The following is a 19751-nucleotide window of genomic DNA, read 5'->3' as shown; positions in this document are numbered from 1 at the left end:
TCTCCACCGTCCATCTACTTGGATCCATGGTGATGATCCGATGTGAGCAACGTTTTGATGGTTGATTTTGAATGATTTTGTGATCCAGACGGTTGAATTAATGGCTATGATCATAGATGGGGAATTTCCTGAATATTTTATCAGTGGTCTACAGATAAACGGTTAAGATGAACGGTTAATAAAAAATACCTGCAGCAACGATCACGAGAAAAAGATAATATTTGATGGCTATGTTAATCCACTCCAGATATTATATTTGTCCATCTCAACGGTCTTCAACAATCAAACTGGGGCCCTTCGACGAAATAAATGCAGCACATAACTTTTAACGTTGTCATGCATCAACAAATATATATTATTTGAACTTTTTTGCCCTTTTCATTCTTCCCCTTTTATTTCTTTTGAAGAGAAAATACTCGGGCAGGAATGGTGGATGATAAGCAGGCACTTAAAATTACTAAGAAATTACACATGTAGTTGGATTAAGTAATTCAATTTATGTACCCAAAAAAGAATAAGCTTATTTTAGTTACTTGACTATTGGATCTATAGATATTTATTGAAAGGTTAAAAAGAAAAATATCTAATACTCCTATTTAAAACATTAATGGTCCATAAATTAAAAGTTAGGATTGTCTAATCAATCTAATTTTAAATTTTTATTTAGAGATAGTGTGATAAGATGCCAAATTTTGTATAGCAATGCTATGCGGAGGCCATGTAATGCCTACGAAGACGCCACGTGCACATGTCAGGCAAGGGACCCACAGTTAAGATGAAAATTCTCGTGCATTAAAAGGCGGTTTTCCCTTTCCACCGTGGGGTCCTTGTCTAGTGTCTGGTATACCAAATGTGGTACATTTTTACTGGCGCTGCACCCACCTGGTGTGAACAGAGGGAAGGAAACTGCCTATATCAAAGCCCACAGAAAGTTCATCTAGTGGGAAGTTATGCTGGCCAATAAAAATAGATGTGTCTTTGTCCAATGGGTTGACATTCGAACATGGTGCTTTTTCACAGCAGCTATCGCAAGTAATGCCAAGGAAAAAGCTCCGCCCATAGAAAGTTCCTCTGGTTTGAAAGTTATGTAGCCCATAAAATTGGGAAGTGGATTGGCTGGTGTACCTGGCACCAGCTATATAACTGCAGCATTGAAGTCAGTGAGGTTATATGTTATATCCAAAGTGTCCATTCATTTGTTGAGCTCGTGAGATGAAAAAAAAGATATATCTAACTAACAGGTAGACCACGCTGCAAAAACCAGTCGAGGATTAATGTCTACCATTGAAACCTTTTTCGGGTTACAGAAGTTTTGGATGTAAAATAAACTTTGTTTTTCCTCTTCATTCAAGTATTTGTAACCTATGAGTATATTGGATGTAAAATAAGCATTATAGTGGCCCTACAAATTGTTTACTCCACTGCAATTTCTTTAGATATGATTATTTTTTGGGTAATGCTTTAAAATGAAATTTAAAAAGATATATACAATATAGATATAATAAATACATCACTATAGAGCAGTGTAACTTTGATCTCCTTTGAATCGTTAACTTGGCCTCAAGGAACGTCAGTGCTGGTCTTCACACTACACATACTTACAGCAGCTATAGAGGTAGTGTGAGGTACACCAACCAATCTGCTTTCATAAAATTGCCAATGAGTTCTTGTTCATTGCATTGGATTGGCCGGTGTACCACACACCAGCTGTATAGCTGGTATAGGCACATGTCATGCCAAGATGAGCACTGATGCTATTCGAACTCAGGTTGTACGAATAGTTCAAAAGATATTACAGTTACATGGCCCCATAACGATGTATTTATTATATCCACACCTTTCATCCATTTTTAGAGATCATTTTAACATATAGTCTAGAAAAGGAATCATATTCAAAGATCAAATGGACCATATCACAATTAGCAGCCGAGATAATGATTTTTACCATTAAAATTTTCATAAGGCCCATCACAACATTTATTTTCCATCCAATTTGTTCACAACGTCACAAAGACCCGGATGAAGAGAAAAAACAAATTTCTTATTGATCTAAAACTTCTGTGAACCCTACAAGGGTTTCAATGGCAGACGTTCAATCCCCACTATTTTTTATTTTTTATTTTTAGTGTGGTTCACTTAATTGTTATATCTATTTTATTTTTCATCTCAAGCCTTAGGACAAGCTGGCAATATGGATAGGCAGTTTGAACGTAACACATACCTCATGATGAGACTCACGGAACTTGCTGAAGTCAATATGCCAGCTACACCTGCCTTCGACATGTGGCATATACATGGTGCATTTTCATTGGAGCTATAAGCTCCCCTACTGTGAGTGAGCAATGGAAAGGAAACGGTTTATAACCCGCCCACAGAAACTGATCTAATGATAGAAAGTCATATGGGCCCACAGAAATGCCTGTAATAAATACACTCTGTTGATTTTCGGGCTGACATTTAAACAAAAGTCCAAAATAAGGTAAGGTTCGAAACTTAGGGTCACACGACAGGAAACAGTGTGATTGGAATTGTCCCCCATTGGAACCTTCTGGAGGGTGGCCATAAATTTTACATGCCATCTACACCGCTCATAAGGTTATTATAACTAGATAGACTTAGGGGAATCTAGGCTCCATGTAGCTTTCAACCACATGATCTTCTTAGGAGGCGATCTTGCCATTGTGTTAGACAATTCAGGTGGGCCACACATAGTTGAATATACACCTGCCTATATATGTGAAAAGACTAGTGGGTGGACCACACTAATACTCAATCTACGTTTGCATTTGGGCTATTAAAATTGAAAGCAGATTGTGTATTAAGTAAATCATTGCAATATGGTATACTGAGTAAACTCTATGGGGCCCACTGTAGATGTTTGTGCCTTACTCGGGACATTCATTCATTTGTTCAGCTGATTTTAAGACATGAGCTCCAAATTGTAGCAGTCCAAAGCTCAAGTGGACCACACCATGAGAAAACAGTGAAAATAATGACATTTACCGTTGAAACCTTCCTATGACTAGAGGTGTACACAAGTTGAGTCGAGCTGAGCTTTGCCTATCTCGTGCTTGACTCGGACAGCTTAAGTCTCAGCTCGTGCTCGGCTTAGCTCAACCTTCGAGCTTGGAACAACAGCTCGTGCTCCGCTTGGCCAGCATCTCAGTCTAGTTCAAGACGAGTTCAAGCCGAGTTTGAGTTTGAGTTTTCAAACTAAGTTCGAGCTCGTAATGCAAGTTAGAAAAGACCTGATCTTCAAAAATCCAAATGAATAAATAAATAAAACTAAAGAACTACTAACTGCTTAGTCACCATACTCTAACTCTAGATCTACAAAAGAAAATGAATAAAGATGGATAAATTATCGGATGCTAGCATCACTGACGATCTCATTTGTCATCCCGGCTAACAACCCAGTAAGCCCCGACGAGATGTGTGCATACCCATCGAAAAGAAATTACAGGAGAAAAAGAGGGCAACAATGGTGCCGAAGAAGCCAAAGAAGGAAGCAGTTTCGTCGCCGCTAAAAGTAGAAGACATCTTCTCCTTGCTTTTTCTGCTGCAAATCTAGGGTTTTGCTCTCTTTCTCTCTTCTCGGTGTTTTTGGAGAAGAAGAGATTTCTGGATCCGAAGTATTATATGATTGAGGAGATTTCTCGACGGACATTGGACACTAAAAAAAGAGAGAGAGAAAGAGGGTTGGACGCTGGACGGATTTGGGGATTTAGTGTTTTTTTAAATTAAAAAAAAAAAACACCGACTCGGCAAGGATTTATATATGTAATATATTATATTATTAATATACCTGGTTTTCAATTTGAGTTGATCCGAGTCAAATTGAATCAAGTTCGAGCCAATACCGAGTCGAGCTTAAGCAAGCTCGAACTCAGCTCGGAGCTTTTCCAAGCTCAAAAAATCAGTTCGACTCGGCTCAAACTTAGTTTTGAACTGACTTGAGTCGAGCTTTTTCGAGTTGAGTCGAGTAAGCTACCGAGCTAAATTTGCTCGTGTACAGCCCTACCTATGACCTACTATATTGTTTCTTGTGGTGCGGTCCACTTAAGCTTTGGATATGCTTTAATTTTAGGCTCATGCCTTAAAATGAGTTTATAAAATGTGCGGATGATAAGTAGCTTTAGATATGAGACAAATACATCACGGTGGGCTTCGTAGAGTTTACTCAGTTATCCAGTTCCACCAAAAGTACAGTTTGGATATTGCACACGTATGTTGCAAATACCTTCAATTAGCCTAGATTCTGCCTAGATTGGCATCCAGGCATGTAGGGTTGTACCCGAACTGAGTTAGCTCGGTTAGCTTGCTCGACTTGACTCGACTCGATTTGAAACTGAGTTCAAGCTGAGTCAAGTTGATTTTTTGAGCTCGAAAAAATTTTGAATTGAGTTTGAGCTTGCACGAGCTTGACTTGACTCGGATCGAACCAAATTTGTATCGAACCAGTTCAGTGACTCGTTTACTTTGATATTGATGTTGATCACCAAGTGTTTGATAAAATGACTCAACGAAGTGTTGGCTAGTGGTAAGGAAGCTATGTTTTATCAAACAAATACCTTTTTTTTTTTTTTTCTTGATTTTGATGTTGCCTACCAGGTGTTTTGATGAAATACCTGTAAAATCACTGCTAGTGTTTTACATAAGTGAAAATTTGAAGGTGTAGTCCGTGTGTTTATGAAAATGATGCACAAGTGAACTCAGCTCGATCTTGGCTTGAACTCAGTTGCTAATCGTGTTAGCTCGCTTGACTAGACTCAGTTCAAAATTGAGTTCAAGCTGAGTAAAGCTGATTTTTTGAGGTTGAAAAAATTTTGAACCAAGTTTGAGCTTGCTCGAGCTCGACTCGAGCCCAACTCAAATCGAACCAGTTTAGTGACTCGGTTACTTTGACATTAATGTTGCTCATCAAGTGTTTGATGAAATGGCTCAACGAAGTGTCAGCTAGTGGTAAAGAAAGTATATTTCATTAAATAAATTCTATATTTTCTTGATTTTGATATTGCCTACAAAGTATTTGATGAAATTACCTGTGAGACTGCTATTGGTATTTTTACGTACATTAAGAATTTGAAGGTGTAAACTAAGTATATGTGAAAATGCTACACCGGCAAACTTGGGTCGATGTTGGTTTGAACTCGGCTCGTACTTGATAAATTGTAGGCTGAGCCGAGCTGGCTAGTCAGGCTCGGGGACCGAGTCAAGCAGCATGCATGCATCAGATGCTCGCCCGTGTATGATTGCAACTGCTGAGTACTTTGTGGCAGACGGACCGTTGGTGACCATCTATCGCCAGTGATCAGTGGATGTACGGTTTGTTTCCCATGTATGCTTGCAGCTTCGCACACGTGTAAAAGTGGACAAGGAATGCTACTCTCATTCTTGTAGTCGCTGGCGCAAGATGAACGGACATGCTGTCACACGAGCAACATGAAACGCACGTACAGGATTCTAGATAGGGTGCCCTACGGGTATGACGTGGCCTCTTAGGCAGAGCGATGACTCCAGCAGGCGGCCACGCTATTCTTTAAAAAAAAATCGACTGTTAGAACTTGGAACGAATAGAAAAGCTTTGATATTATGCAGAGTCTGATGGATGATACACAGGCTCTTAGAAATTGCACACGTGACATATAGTAATTCAAATTAAACCGTCAAAAAAATAGGTCCCATTTTAGATGCACCATGAACCAAAAATCTCGCTCATTTGGTTATCTTAGAATTGAATTGCATGACATCTATTGGACGGTTGAAAATACAAATATCCAATGGTTAGATGTCAACAAACAAGTGTCCACGAATCAAAGATTAAGATTGTTAAAACACTCTCATTTAGAGACATGTTTTTATAATTTAGTCGATTTGATTTGAGTTAAATCATGCCACGTGTATAATTTCTTAATGCCTGCGTATCAAGCATCATTCTCTTACAGCGTATCAAATCTCATCGCATGGATAAAAGTTACGAACGGATCATATTCAACGTACGTGTGTGGCCTACCAATTGAGTTAGCAGGCCAAATTTTGTCAGAAGTACGGAGACTAATGCCCTAACTGATGTATCTATTGCACAGATCCGACACGTGTGCACGAGTTAGCATGTGTGCCGCGATGACCTCCTTCCTTCTCACTCGCGCGAGTTGCCGTCTGGCGTGACGCGAGATTGAAGAGGATTCGTGGCACATGGTAGCGTGGCAAGCAGGATCTAGACCACTTATCAGGTTGGGTCCATAACATGCCCTGGCCTACAAAATAAAAAGATACAATCATCGTCTGACGGGCAGCACGTGTATCGTTGGACCGACTGCTGGTCATCTCTTTCCTAACCGTACATTTCTCTCACGGTCGTCTCGTCAGCTTGACGATCAGACCTTGATTTTTGCACCAAGTCATCTTTTGGACGGCCCATACCTGGAAACTGTCCTACATGCACACGTTTGTGACGTTGGCGCGCGTGCTGCATATCCTCTCTTTGATATGTACGCACGTGCGCCACCATTATGAACTTTCTACGGTCTACTGTAATGTTTATTAACCATCCAACCCGTTGATCAGGTAAACAGACCTGGATGAACTGGATGAAGGGAAAACACAAATATCAGCTTAGCCCCCCAAGAAGTTTTTAATGGTGGGCGTTCAATCACCACTGTTTCCTACGGTGTGGTCCATTGAGATTTGGATCTGCCTCATTTTTTGTACCATGCACTAAAATGAGCTCGAAAAATGGATGGACAGCGTGGATAAAACACATATATTATGGTGGGGCCCACTGAGATTTTCTAGCACTGACCATTGGTCAAGTGCGCCGTGCCGCACTACACAATCCGAGTCCTTAAAAGTTCACTCAGATCGAGGTTCCTCGTACATCATATATGTTGATCGTGACCATCCAAATTCAGCGCCCCATTTTTGTACGGTGGCATCAAAAGGATGGTTAAAGAGGAAACAGGCAGCCGTCCAAGATTCAACAAGAATCATTAGACAATCTAGATTCCCGGCTATGGTCTATCGTAATGGGGCCACGATTTCAAAGATCAGACGGATATACGTGCGTGCAACGTGGACGGTGCATGAATTGTGTCAAGACAAAAGCTTTGGTACTCTGGAACAATATGCAGGTTCATATGCATACACTCAGAAATTGTAAACGTGTAACATATTTCTTCAATCTAATCCGTCCAAATGGTAGGATATGCTCTAGATGTATTACTAAGTAAATTACATATAGAATGGGCTTTTCAACCACACCCAACAGGTGGACATCTATCAGACGGTTGAAATGAAAAATAGCCCAACAGTTCAGATCAATAAACCCGGTCCGGTAATTACTGGTTAAGATTGCGACGGCTGTGCCACGTATGCCACACGAATCATCTGGGTCTGACAGAGTATCAAACGATTCCAACGTGGAAGACTTTTGTTGGGACACGTGGCAGTGAAGGAGAACGTTCACGTGTTTGGGTTTGGTCGGAAGTGGATGATGCATCCCGAATTCGTGCAATGTTCGGTCTTGTGTTTCTTTTGTCATTCTTGCAGCCTTTTTCCTGTATTAGCAGTGCTTCTCGTTTTAGTAGTGGGGCCCACCAGTTCACAATCATAGTGGTCAGGGCTGGCGAATCAGTGGGCCCACTTTCATACCATTGGTGGAAATGGTGGGCCCCACTAAAATGTTGGGGGTCATGCATATGCTGCCTCTTTTGGAAAGAGAAGTTATATGTTACTCAGGCTGCTTATGATGCTTGGTACACATGCACTCAGAAATTGTACACGTGGCATATATTAAACCAAAGAAAACCGACTAGATTGTGGATCTATTGTCGTCAAGTCACAATCTCAAACTCAGATTGGCTGAACAATCCTGATCTCTGATTCATTGACACTTATCTGAAGAAATTGGATTTTTTAACTTCTAACCGTCCAATAAATGACCACCAATCCGATAGTTAGATAATCAAATAAGCTTCGTTTCTGGTTCATGATCATCTACAGTAGATACCATAATTTGGACGGTTAATTTGACTAATTGTATGCCAGGTGTGCAATTTCTATGCAATTTTTAAGTGCCTGCTTATCATCCAGCACACTCTGCCGAGTATCAAAGTTTTTGTCCTTTTTGTAAATTCCCTCATCTTTTCCACTGTTTGGCCATCAATCGGACCTGCAATTATTTCGAATGTGACGAGCATAGAGGTTACTGGCGCGCGTGTGATGGATTTAGGTTTTGCAGTTAACGTGTCATAACTAGAAACTTGTACGAGATCTGGTCCATTGATCAGGTGCAGTAGACTACCGGGCACATTTATATGACAAAGATGGGTGGTTAGAGTGACGATCTGTATTCGGTCCAATGAGTGGACCATGATGAATTTTAAGCCGAGAATTTGAGACAGTACTTACTACCTGATGAACGGTACGGATCTCTCACGTGTGTGCCACAGTGCCCATTCCTTCATTTTTCACAGCATCTTACCCATGCGAGCACACTACCCACGAGTTTTCAATGAATGTATTTATGCATAGTGTACTCGAGAGTTGAGTTTGCACAGGTGGGGGCCATGGCTTCGGAATGCTGATGCAGTGGTCCCCACCTTGGCTAGGAGACTCCCAAGAAACTCAAGGATAGCCACAACCATTCGAAATGTGGCCCACGAAAGATCCAACGATTGGATATTCTCGATCTTCCCATTCATGTTGGATCATCAGATCAACGGCTTGCATCTTCGTAGGCCCCCGTTCGAAAATAGACGCTATTTCCTCTATTTCGAAAGGACGCGGTTTAGCTAGTGACCCCAACACTAGCCAGCTAACTGATGTCAAAGCTGTGGGCCCATCATGATGTATGTGTTTTATCCACGCCGTCCATTCATTTTTACCGATCCTTTTAAGTCGTAAGCCCAATAAATGAGGCTAATCCCAATCTCAGTTGGACCACACCACAGGAAACAGTGGGGATTGAGTGCTTACCGTTTAAAACTTTGGGAGAACAGGTAGAATGGCAAATAAACATTATAGTGAGACCTAGAAAGTTTTTAATGGTGGACATTTAGTTAACACTTTTTTCGTGTGGTGTGGTCCACCTGATATTTGGATCTCCCTCATTTTTTGGCTAATGCCCTAAAATGAGCTGGAAAAATGGATAGAAGGCGTGGATAGAACACATACATCATGGTGGGGCCCATATAAATTTGACACCAGCTAGCCGGCTGGTCTTACCGCGTACAGTTTGAAATGGGTTGGTCACAACATATTCAATCGAGGCGGCTGAAAGTCCGATACACATCCGTACGTCATGCAGAGCAATCCAGACCGTCCGAATTTTGGTATTGGCTGATGGGGAGTTAATCCATCCCATTGGTTGACATAGTTCAATCAGACGGCTGACATCGCCCAGTCAGTCTGATTTTTGGCCAGTGCTCTACCCGCAATATGGTCCATAAGCATACACGTGTGCCCCCGTTAAATGAATTGCCATGATTTAATAAATTCAAACAGACCGGAGAAAGCACATTCGTTTTGATTTTGTAGTAAAGTAAACGGCCACGATGTTCTCAAGAACAAATGATCTGTGGCTCAGCCGCAATGAGTAGATGGACGGTCTAGATTTTTCAGAGGTTTACCAAAAATCACGGAGGTCCGGTCGTCGCAGAGGTGACAAGTCTACGTAGAATATACACTGCCGTCAATTTAAAATGAACCATCCATTTTCTTCCTAGGCGGCGAATCTGATGAGTTGAATACCTCCCTATTTTTGTGGGGTCATCCTCATGGTGGGGTCCCCTTTATAAACCGTCCAGATGTCCCACAAGCTTGCCAGGTTGGCACCTGCATATGGGCCTAGCAGCTTCCAACCTCTATTTCCACCTAGGAAGGTCTCGAGTCCAACCGTTTGGACCATAAATTACCATCCACCAGTGCATATGTTATAACCTTTCATATGTGCAAAAAATCCAAACCGTCCAATAGATTAGTCCCATCATGATGGTCACCCCTTGAAAAAATCAGCACAATCCATTCATTATGTGGACCACACTTGAATTTTGTTCGGCTATACTTTGTTTAATTACTATGGGGTGGCCTACCTGATGAGTGTCTCGATTTATCGTGATCCTCATGATGGGACTAACCAATTGGATTGTAACATGAATGGTATCATGGCATTAATGTCATATTCTTGTGTACATATTTTCATAAGTTTCTGATTTTTTTTTCTTTATATTTTTCTATGGGGAGGATTAGCTGTCTACTAATATGACAAAATACATTTGTTTTATGAGTGTATATAACAATAACATTATCCACAGCTACCAGTCTATCTACTCATCTACACAGCTATTACTCTACTCTTGTCGTCCTTCTACACGTATCAGTGTCCAAAATATGGTAACATAAGGACTGTACAGTGTATGGGCAATGGACGGTTATAAATGTACTTGAAGAAAAACAGTACAATTCTCCTAATAATATGAATATAGTACTTTCAGCTTCAATGCATTTGTGGGTTATGATCCTATGTCAGTTTTTCACCTCTTAAAAAAATGGTGGTTGGTCTTCAACCGTACACATGGCACGGTTGGATTCCAATCCAGAATGTCCGAACGGCTGATCTATGATTTTCCCCTTTGGAATTTGGACGTCGCGCTTTGCTGGTTTTACTGTCCCTTTAATTGCCATTAATTGGATGGTTAGGATTGAACGGTGGTTGCTGAGAGATTGTTTGGATAGCTGTACATTATTGCCATGTGTGAGGAGGATGGGTAGCCACCATTTTTAAAGGGCATGAAACTAACACAGGAATCTATCTTTGCATACCCATGGATACACCGTGCAAATATGTTCCCAACGTTCCGAGATGAGATGATAGGTGGGCCCCATCATTTGTTGGAAGATGTCCTAAGAGCTCCACCGGATGCATGCTTGAAGAAAGGTGGGGCTCACTCATTGACTATTGCCTTGATGTCTCCAATTTGTGTAGAAATAGAGGAGTTTGAGCAGTCGCAGTGTGATTAATCGAGTAAATTTTTAATTAGATAAATTTAATTTAATGGTTTATTATAAGTGAATTTGATCATTGTGTCTACTTCAAGATATTAAATGATGAAAAATTTATTGTACTTGTATTATACGTTAATGACATACTTATTGCTAACTATACCATATTTGAGATTAATATATTGAAGACTCAGTTATTAAGAACATTCGAAATAAAAGATATAGGGACTGTAAAAAGAATTCTTAGCATTGATATAGGAAGAGATAGAAAAATGAGCATGTTATGTCTCAGGTTAAATACTTTGAGAAAGTATTAGTGAAGTTTGGGACGAACAAGGCTAAATTAGTTAGCACACTCCATGCTACTCACTTTCAGCTTTATTCGAATCAATGTTCCGTTACAAATGAATAAAAGTTGTTTATATTCCATGTGCTCTATTCAAATGCAATTGGCATTTTGATGTATGTTATGGTCTCTACGAGATCAGATATTTCACATGCAATTAGTGTTGTGAGCATATACATGTTAAACTTTGATATGAATATTGGGAGGCGGTGAAATAACTACTTTATTATTTACGAGGTACAACGGATTACATCTTAACATTTGAGAAATTAAAGGGAAAACTTATATGTTATGTTGATTTGAACTACATAGGGAATGTGGACAATAGAAGGTCGAGTTCCAATGACTCGTTTGTGTTAGCGAGTGTAATGATCAGTTAGATGTCGAAGCTTCAGTCTATGGTTGCTCTTTTTACAACCAAAGATGAATACATGACAGTGATGGAAGCATTCAAAGAATGTATTTCGTTGAGAGGAATGATGAACGAGATTTAAATTTAGCAGGAGGGTATGCTGGTTAATTACGATAGCAAAAGCATGATCAATTTGACAAAAAATTCAGTATGCCATTCTTATTCTAAGTATATTGATGTTAGTTATCATTTTTATCCAATAGGTGTTTGACGAAGGCGGTGCCACACTTGAGAAAATCCACACGAGCGTGAATCTGACAAATATGCTTATTAAGGTAATTCTCATGAAGAAGTTTAATTTTTGTTCGACTTCTCTGGGCCTGATGAAGATTTGATAAAGATGGAGTGTGCACGAGAAGTGACAATGATATTATTACTATGACAGAGACAATTAGAAATGGAGTTTAGAGTTATGAATCATGATGATTGAAGCTATTATGGAGATTGTTGTCTAGACGTCTTCAATCTATGTAGAGACAAGGGAGTTTAAGCGATCGACTAGACTTCTTGATTGATCGAGTGAATTTCGAATTAGATATACTGGTCTTTAGATAGTTTTGAACAGGTTTGGTCAATCGACCTAGAAAGTTAGAACGATCGATCGATAAAATTCAAAAATTCATGTAAATTCTCTAGACATTTTTTAAGTATGCTCCATTAATCGAACATGTGAGGGCTCGATCGATCGGGGGTTGCTCAATTAATGTTTAGATCAACGGCATGTGCACTTTTGCATAATTACAAGATTTATTTCCTATTCCGAGTGTAAAAATATATATATGGGTGTAATTGCAGGATTAGAGTAGAATGAAGAAGGGTAAATCGATTCTAAAGTTTGGAACGGAGAAAACAAGGGTTTTGTATATATAAGTTCATTTAATCTTTTATAATTCATTTTCATAGTAGATTTGCTTTTGGCTTTGTATCGTAATTTTTTTCCGCAAAATTTTTTTTTATGTAAAATCATGTCTTCTTATATATGTTTTGCTTGCATTTTATTATTACCATGTGATTTGAATTTGAGGTTTGCTTTTGCGGTTTCCTATCATTAACATCGCTTCAGCACTATACAAGATTAGAGAATAGCATATACACAAAATTTTTGGTGTATTTTCTTTCATCAAGGTTGCTCTACTGTAAATGGTATGATGATGATGGGACTGTATGTTTAATGCACAATGTACACTCGTATCTCCATCATCCAAACATGGTGGACCATAACTGCCCCAATAACAATAACACCTTATTTAATTTTCTACTTTGTACAGTATCATTCGGGCCTTGATCAGTTTGTAAAAATGCGTCCCATTGCTCAGTGTATCCACAATCCGTTGATATTATGGGGGCCCCACTTGTAAATGGTCTAGAATAACGGTCAAGAAAGAAAATGTTAAAGACTTCCAGCCTAACCATTAAAGGACCAACTATTCTATGACTAGGATCTTCCAATCCTTAGGATTGTCGGTGAGTGGGCCATCTCAGAGCAGGTCATATCAAAATTCTACATAAATGTGCCATAAAAGCCATGGTAGAGCAACAGATAACACCCCCTATTTTATCCAATTTTCCTAAAATCGTTAATGATAACAATGGAACTGATCACATACGTTCAATGCATGGTGAATGCCAAAAATCCGATCCCACCATCCAACTTGATCCATGACTCAAGTGGGCCAAGCCAAAGGGAATGGCATGGGGGCATTAGGGAGGATGACGCATGCTCTCATGTTCTTCTACAGGGAATGTGGGGTCCCCCTAGTTGTGTATTCTACCCAATCCTGTCATTATTCACCAAAGCTAAGGCCATTCCAAAACTCACATGCATGCTACCACGTAAACATGTAGGTTTCCTGGTAGAATTGTACATTGCTAGCTATGTATGGTGAACATGAAGAGTTGACTAGATTTACAATTTGATTGCACATAAACATCATAGGGTGGCCGTTACAACTCGAATGTATGGTAGCTAATGACTTTATACGGAGATATGTGATAATTTCGTTAGTCATTTTAATAACAATAATAATAATAAGAAAAATAAAAATATTCACTTTATATGATGACTACAAAAGAAAATAATAATAATAACAACAGCAGTAGCAACTTTAACAACAATAGTGAAAAATCATCACAATTAGCTATAAAGTGGGATCATTTCTTCCGATGATAATGGGTCAAGCCCATGGTTTAAGTCAAAGGTGCCATCTGGTAACCATGACGCCGCATGTCAAGCCCCTAGTTGCATGCCAAAATATAAAAATATATGACAATAACATAATATCTATAATAAGCATAATCAATAATCACGGCTGATTAGTTATCTTAGTATAATCAGCCCGCATAGATATGGCCAATGGGTATCGACCGACCGCATCCGCCAAAATGCCACTTAAGAAACAGTGTAACATTTGTATATCGGTGGATTTGGAATACTCATATATGCATGTATACATATTATAAACACCCATGAGAGGCATATATATATATTTTGGTTATTTCCTTCTCTCTCTGTTTTTTTTTTTTTTTAAAGTTTATTTTATTTTACTTATATTGGCTATGACACTTGATATGCAGGCACTTAAAAATTGTACAAATGACATACATCCACCCATCTTAAACTGATTAAATTGTGGAAGCTACTATCTTTTAGTCTCAGTGCCGAGATCAGATTGTTTGTATGGACACTTATATATGGAAATAGGATTACTGGATAATTTTCGTTCTTAATCCTCCAATAAATGTTCGCCATTTTGATGGTCTGATAATAAAATAAGATTTTTTTTTTTTCATGATGCATCTAATGTCGGTTCATAATTTGGACAGTTTAATTTGACTTAAATTTATGTCACTTATGCAATTTCTAAGTGCTCATGTATCATCTATTACGTTCTTCCGGAGTATCAAAGTTTTTTTTTTTTTTTTTTAAATTATAAATTTATCATCTATTTTAATCCTTGGTTGGGGATCTTCCACTAATTCCAAATAATAATAAAAATAACAAATAAAAGCTAGAAAACTAATTAGCATAATTAGAAAATTATAGCTGTTCTCCCTCTCGGGTGGTAGACTCTCGGGAGTTTCAACACCCGGTCAAGGGTTTGAGTATCCATAGGGGGTGAAAGCCCATTACAGCGTGAGTGTGCGGTGGTGCGTGCGCGTGTTGGAAAAAAAAAAGGAGCTGTTCCAATGCCCCTCGGGACACCAAACTTGCAGTGTTTCCACACCATTTACTGTATACGTGGCATACTTAGATGAGATCAAAACCGTGCATTCTGCAAGATGATCGCGAGCGGGCCACAAATGGAAAATCTCCGGGATCGGACGATCCCAATCGTCTGATTGGCAGTGACGGGTAGGAAAAAATTGGACGGACTAGATGATGGACAGAGCTGGTCAGCTGTCAATCAAAGGTGGGGCCCAGATGATGTAGAGGGCGGATCTCATCCACATGTGGGAGATGGGCAAGTGGATCAGATGATTAGAAACAAACAGGTTAATGAAATAATTGTATGATTAGGAATGAGAAGAGATGAGGAAGGGAACAAAAGAAGCCACCAACCCATTTGAAAATGTTGATCTGAGTAAATAGAGGAGAGGGAGGGTGGGACCCACATGGGGAAAATGGGGATAACCACATGATCGATGGGTCATCTCAGAGATGAATAATAGCCACATAGATGAGAGAGGGTGAAAGGTGACAAGTTAGAGAGTTTTAATAAAAGAAAAAAGAAATACAAAGAACCTGACAGGGTCTATGATGCTAAGTCCATCATTTTCGGTTGCGACAGATGTGTGGGTCAAAGTATTCAGCGGGAGGGGAATTAAATATCAAGTCTGTTGGATTGCAGATTTCGGTGAAAAAGACATGAAATCAACTTCTCTCTCTTTGAGAGAGAGAGAGAGAGGAAAAAGGAGATTCCATTTCTATCTAAGGGGGTAGAGAGGGGGACCTAATATTACAATTTATTAGAAGAGATAGAATAATAATATTAGAGAGTATAATAAAAAAAAGATTTGTTAAATGAATGGAACTAAAGTGCGTTTTTTTGTGGGCTTCTATATATTCCTTCAACTTGGTGCAACTTCATGTTAACAAGTGTCCTTGTTTTTCTATTAGTATTACCTTTTAGGAGAGAGAGAGAGAGAGTTTTCTTGCTTGTATTGACATTCTCTCAGGTGTTAGAGAGAGAGAGAGAGAGTTTTCTTGCTTGTATTTACATTCTCTCGGGTGTTTGGGGGGAGAGAGAGAGTTTTCTTGCTTGTATTTTCATTCTCTCAGGTGTTTGGGAGAGTTTTCTTGCTTGTTTTTTCATTATCTCAGGTGTTTGGGATAGAGTTTTCTTGCTTGTTTTTTCATTCTCTCAGGTGTTTGGGAGAGTTTTCTTGCTTGTTTTTTCATTCTCTCAATGTTTCGGAGAGAAGGAGGGGGGTTTCTTGCTTCTGTTAACATTCTCTCAGGTGTTCTAGAGTGAGAGAGAGAGAGTTTTCTTGCTTGTAGTAACATCCTCTCAAGTGTTTGTGTGTGTGTGTGTGTGTGTGTGTGTGTGAGAGAGAGAGAGAGAGAGAGAGAGAGAGAGAGAGAGAGAGAGTTGAAATGGAACTAGATGAACATGGATTCTTAGAAGAGCTCCTTGCTCTAAGAAGAGATACATGGGAAGGCTTCCCAATAGAAATGAGTGATATTTTCAATCATGGAGGTAGCTTTGATTCTTTCCAAGACAACCCAAATCTAGTTTTCCCATTTTCTTCTTGTGACAGTTTTGGATTCTCCACATCAACCCACCCCACATTCGATTCTTCCCTGAATGAAGTCTACTGTCCATATGTTGATACAATTTCATCGACCCAGATCGATCCATCGCCTGAATTCCATGACCCCATCCCATTTCCCACTCAAGAAGATTGCCCCTCCATCATCGAAGACGACGATCTAGGCCTTCTTGCCTCCGAAAATCTTCGTAATTCAGATGATAAACAGAGGATTTGCAAGGTGGAAATGTCCCAGTCTGCTGAAATTCCAGTATTCGACGTTGGTTCCTGTTTAGGCAGGAAGAGCCGTGTGAAGAAGGTTGAAGGCCAGCCGTCCAAGAATCTGATGGCCGAGAGGCGTCGACGGAAGCGATTGAACGATCGCCTTTCAATGCTCCGATCAGTGGTCCCCAAGATCAGTAAGGTAATTCCTTTTTATTCATGTCCTGATCATGGATGGATGGATTGTAACATTTGCATTTTTAATCACTTGCATTTCTTCATTTTCTCTTTCCAAGTCATTCTATGGTGGTGATTATATGATGGGGCCCATGGTTCAATCATCCACACCGTTCAATCATTCACATCATTGAATTGATCATGCCCCAAGAATCTCCTCAACGAGATCATCTTAACCTTTCAAATCTGGGAGTATGTTGGAGGATCATCTATCTAAAGTAGAAATTGAAAACCAAGATCATACAACGGTTCTTATTTTTTAACAGTAATGAGTAGCTGTGAATGATCTAAATCATGGAAGCTTGATCCTCTTGGAAATGGGCAAAATGCTGTTTAAATTTTCATCTAAACCGTTGGATGTGGTAAGTAATCAATAGAAATGGTTATGAACAGATGGATCGAACATCAATACTCGGCGATACGATTGATTACATGAAAGAGCTGCTGGATCGAATCAAGAAGCTGCAAGAAGAAATCCAAGGGGGTTCAAATCAGCTTAATCTACTGAGCATTTTCAAGGAGCTAACGTCGAATGAAATCCTGGTCAGGAACACTCCAAAGGTAAATGCTTTCTACCTAAATTGTCATCCTACGGTCGAGATGATGCATCGAGATATATATGATCATTCCATGATAGTGTGGCCCATCTTTAGGTGACCATTGAGCTGCGGGCTAGTAATGGTGATGACCCAAAAGTCATCCAGATCGGAATCATGCTAGCCATCCGATCTTTGGCCTTTTTTCTTCCAGACCATTGATGTACTATTTGAAGGCTACTAATTAAAATTGTAATTCTACGGCCCTGATGATGCATCAAGACGCCAGTGTTGTATGATCATTCCATACTAGTGTGGCCCATGGTCCGGTGACCGTTAAGCTAAAACAGCCCATAATGAGGATGACCCAAAAATCATTCCGATCAGAATCATCCCAGCCATCCAATTTTTGGCCTTTTTTCCAGACATTTGATAAAAGTTGAAGATCTTCCAATCTGGAAGAATGTTGGGGCATCCGATCCAGCGGGACCCATAATTCCAACGGCCAAGATTCATCAAACCATGGGCCGTCGTAATTGAAAATAGTGCATACTCAATGAAATTCGATTCTAAATTGAATTTTTTGGAATGATTTTTGCAGTTCGATGTGGAACGAAGGAATGCAGACACACGGATTGATATTTGCTGCGCGACGAAGCCCGGATTGCTGCTGTCAACCATAGCTACTTTAGAAGCTCTAGGCCTTGAGATTCAGCAATGTGTTATCAGCTGCTTCAATGATTTTGGAATGCAAGCTTCCTGCTCCGAGGTAAAATGCTAACTGGGAGTGACCCAATGAGATGTGCATGTGGGGCCCACATATCGGTGATCCGAACCGTTCATATGGTGGTCTAATGTGAATGGGGAACACCCAAAATCTCCCCCCCATCATATGACCCCATTTATCCATTCTCACCGGATGGCTAGGATCATTTGATGGGGAATATATTGGAAGGGCCCACCCGATGATGTGAGCCCCACATATTTTTGATGAAAATCATTCATATAGTGGCTAAAGCGGATTGGATATACCCAAAATCTCCCCCATCATATGATCCTGAGTGTCCATTCTCAGTGGATGGCTAGGATTGGAAGGACCCTTTAAATGATGTGGGCTTCACATCTTGGTGATCTGAACCGTTCATATGGTGTTCTAAAGTGGATGGAGATACCAGGGAGCTCCCCCATCATATGATCCTAACTGTCCATTCTTGAATGACTAGGATCAATCTGATGGGAGATACATTAGAATCTCCCATCCGATGCTGTGGGCCATTCATCTTTTCTCCGTTCGTGATTCCTCCAATAACCTGATAATAATATTTATTTCATTTGGCCAGGATCTGGAGCAGAGACCAGTGGTGAACTCTGAAGAGATAAAGCAAGCACTATTCAGAAATGCAGGCTATGGAGGGAGATGCATGTAGAAGTGAAGAAAATAAAAAGGGACTGTTTGGCCATCACAAGGCTTATGAATCTCAATTCAGTTCAGTATTTTTTAGGAACGTTGCAGGTTAGGGATTTAGGACACTTTGAGGCATATAGTTGTACCAATGTCTCAAAATAATGGGGTTGGTAATATGATTTGAGCCAATCACCCAAACTGCCTCAGTTAATCTGTGTAATTTTTGTTTTGATTTGAGCTGTTCTGTCAATTTATGGATGATAGTATGTTCTTGCCCCGTTTGGGTGGCACAAAAACCATCCTAACTCATTTAAAACCAACCTAAGTTGATATCTCAATAGTTGAGTTTGGAGCCATTTGGACTCGAGCATGAACAAACACTAGCCTCTTAATCCCATGGGATTTGCTCGGCCAAACACGCCCTTTGGTAATAAGCTATCCAGTCATGCTGTTTGGACTAGTTATTCCATTCCAAATAATGTCCAAATAATGTTATAACAAATTTCTTAGGTGATTTAAAGTGTGTGTGTGTGTGTGTATATATATATCATTTGCGAAAGATCCCGTTGAGTTGTGATGCCAAAAGTCAAACCAAGCCAAAGCTCAAATAGGTGACAACATAGGGAACAATGGATGGCATACAAATATCAAGGTAGGCCTAACTAGGTTTCAATGGTGAGCGTCTACATTCCTATTATTTCTTGTGGTTTGGATCATATGATTCTTGGATTGACTTTAGTTCCGGGATCATGTCCTAATATAAGATAATGCAATTGATGGATCACCAAAGAACATTTTGGTATATAAGGTGAATTGCCGACAATATTTTTCTAGTTAATTATC

The 19751-nt window shown here is 39.7% G+C and overlaps 1 protein-coding gene across 1 annotated transcript; it reads left to right on the top strand.

Moving 5' to 3' along the window:
- Window positions 1-15854: 15854 nt before the first annotated feature.
- On the top strand, window positions 15855-19185 carry LOC131229414 (transcription factor bHLH93). The gene is made up of 5 exons (XM_058225372.1): window positions 15855-16050; window positions 16081-16932; window positions 17361-17528; window positions 18105-18272; window positions 18844-19185. Exons 2-5 carry the CDS (start codon window positions 16354-16356, stop codon window positions 18928-18930), a joined length of 1002 nt encoding a protein of 333 aa, XP_058081355.1. The 5' UTR covers window positions 15855-16050; window positions 16081-16353; the 3' UTR covers window positions 18931-19185.
- The last annotated feature ends 566 nt before the right edge of the window (window positions 19186-19751 follow it).

The sequence above is a fragment of the Magnolia sinica genome, chromosome 16 (genome assembly GCF_029962835.1).
Source record: "Magnolia sinica isolate HGM2019 chromosome 16, MsV1, whole genome shotgun sequence".
In the NCBI taxonomy this organism is placed as follows: Eukaryota; Viridiplantae; Streptophyta; class Magnoliopsida; order Magnoliales; family Magnoliaceae; genus Magnolia; species Magnolia sinica.
The sequence above is the reverse complement of the archived record's forward strand: the minus strand, read 5'-3'. Positions and strand labels throughout refer to the sequence as shown.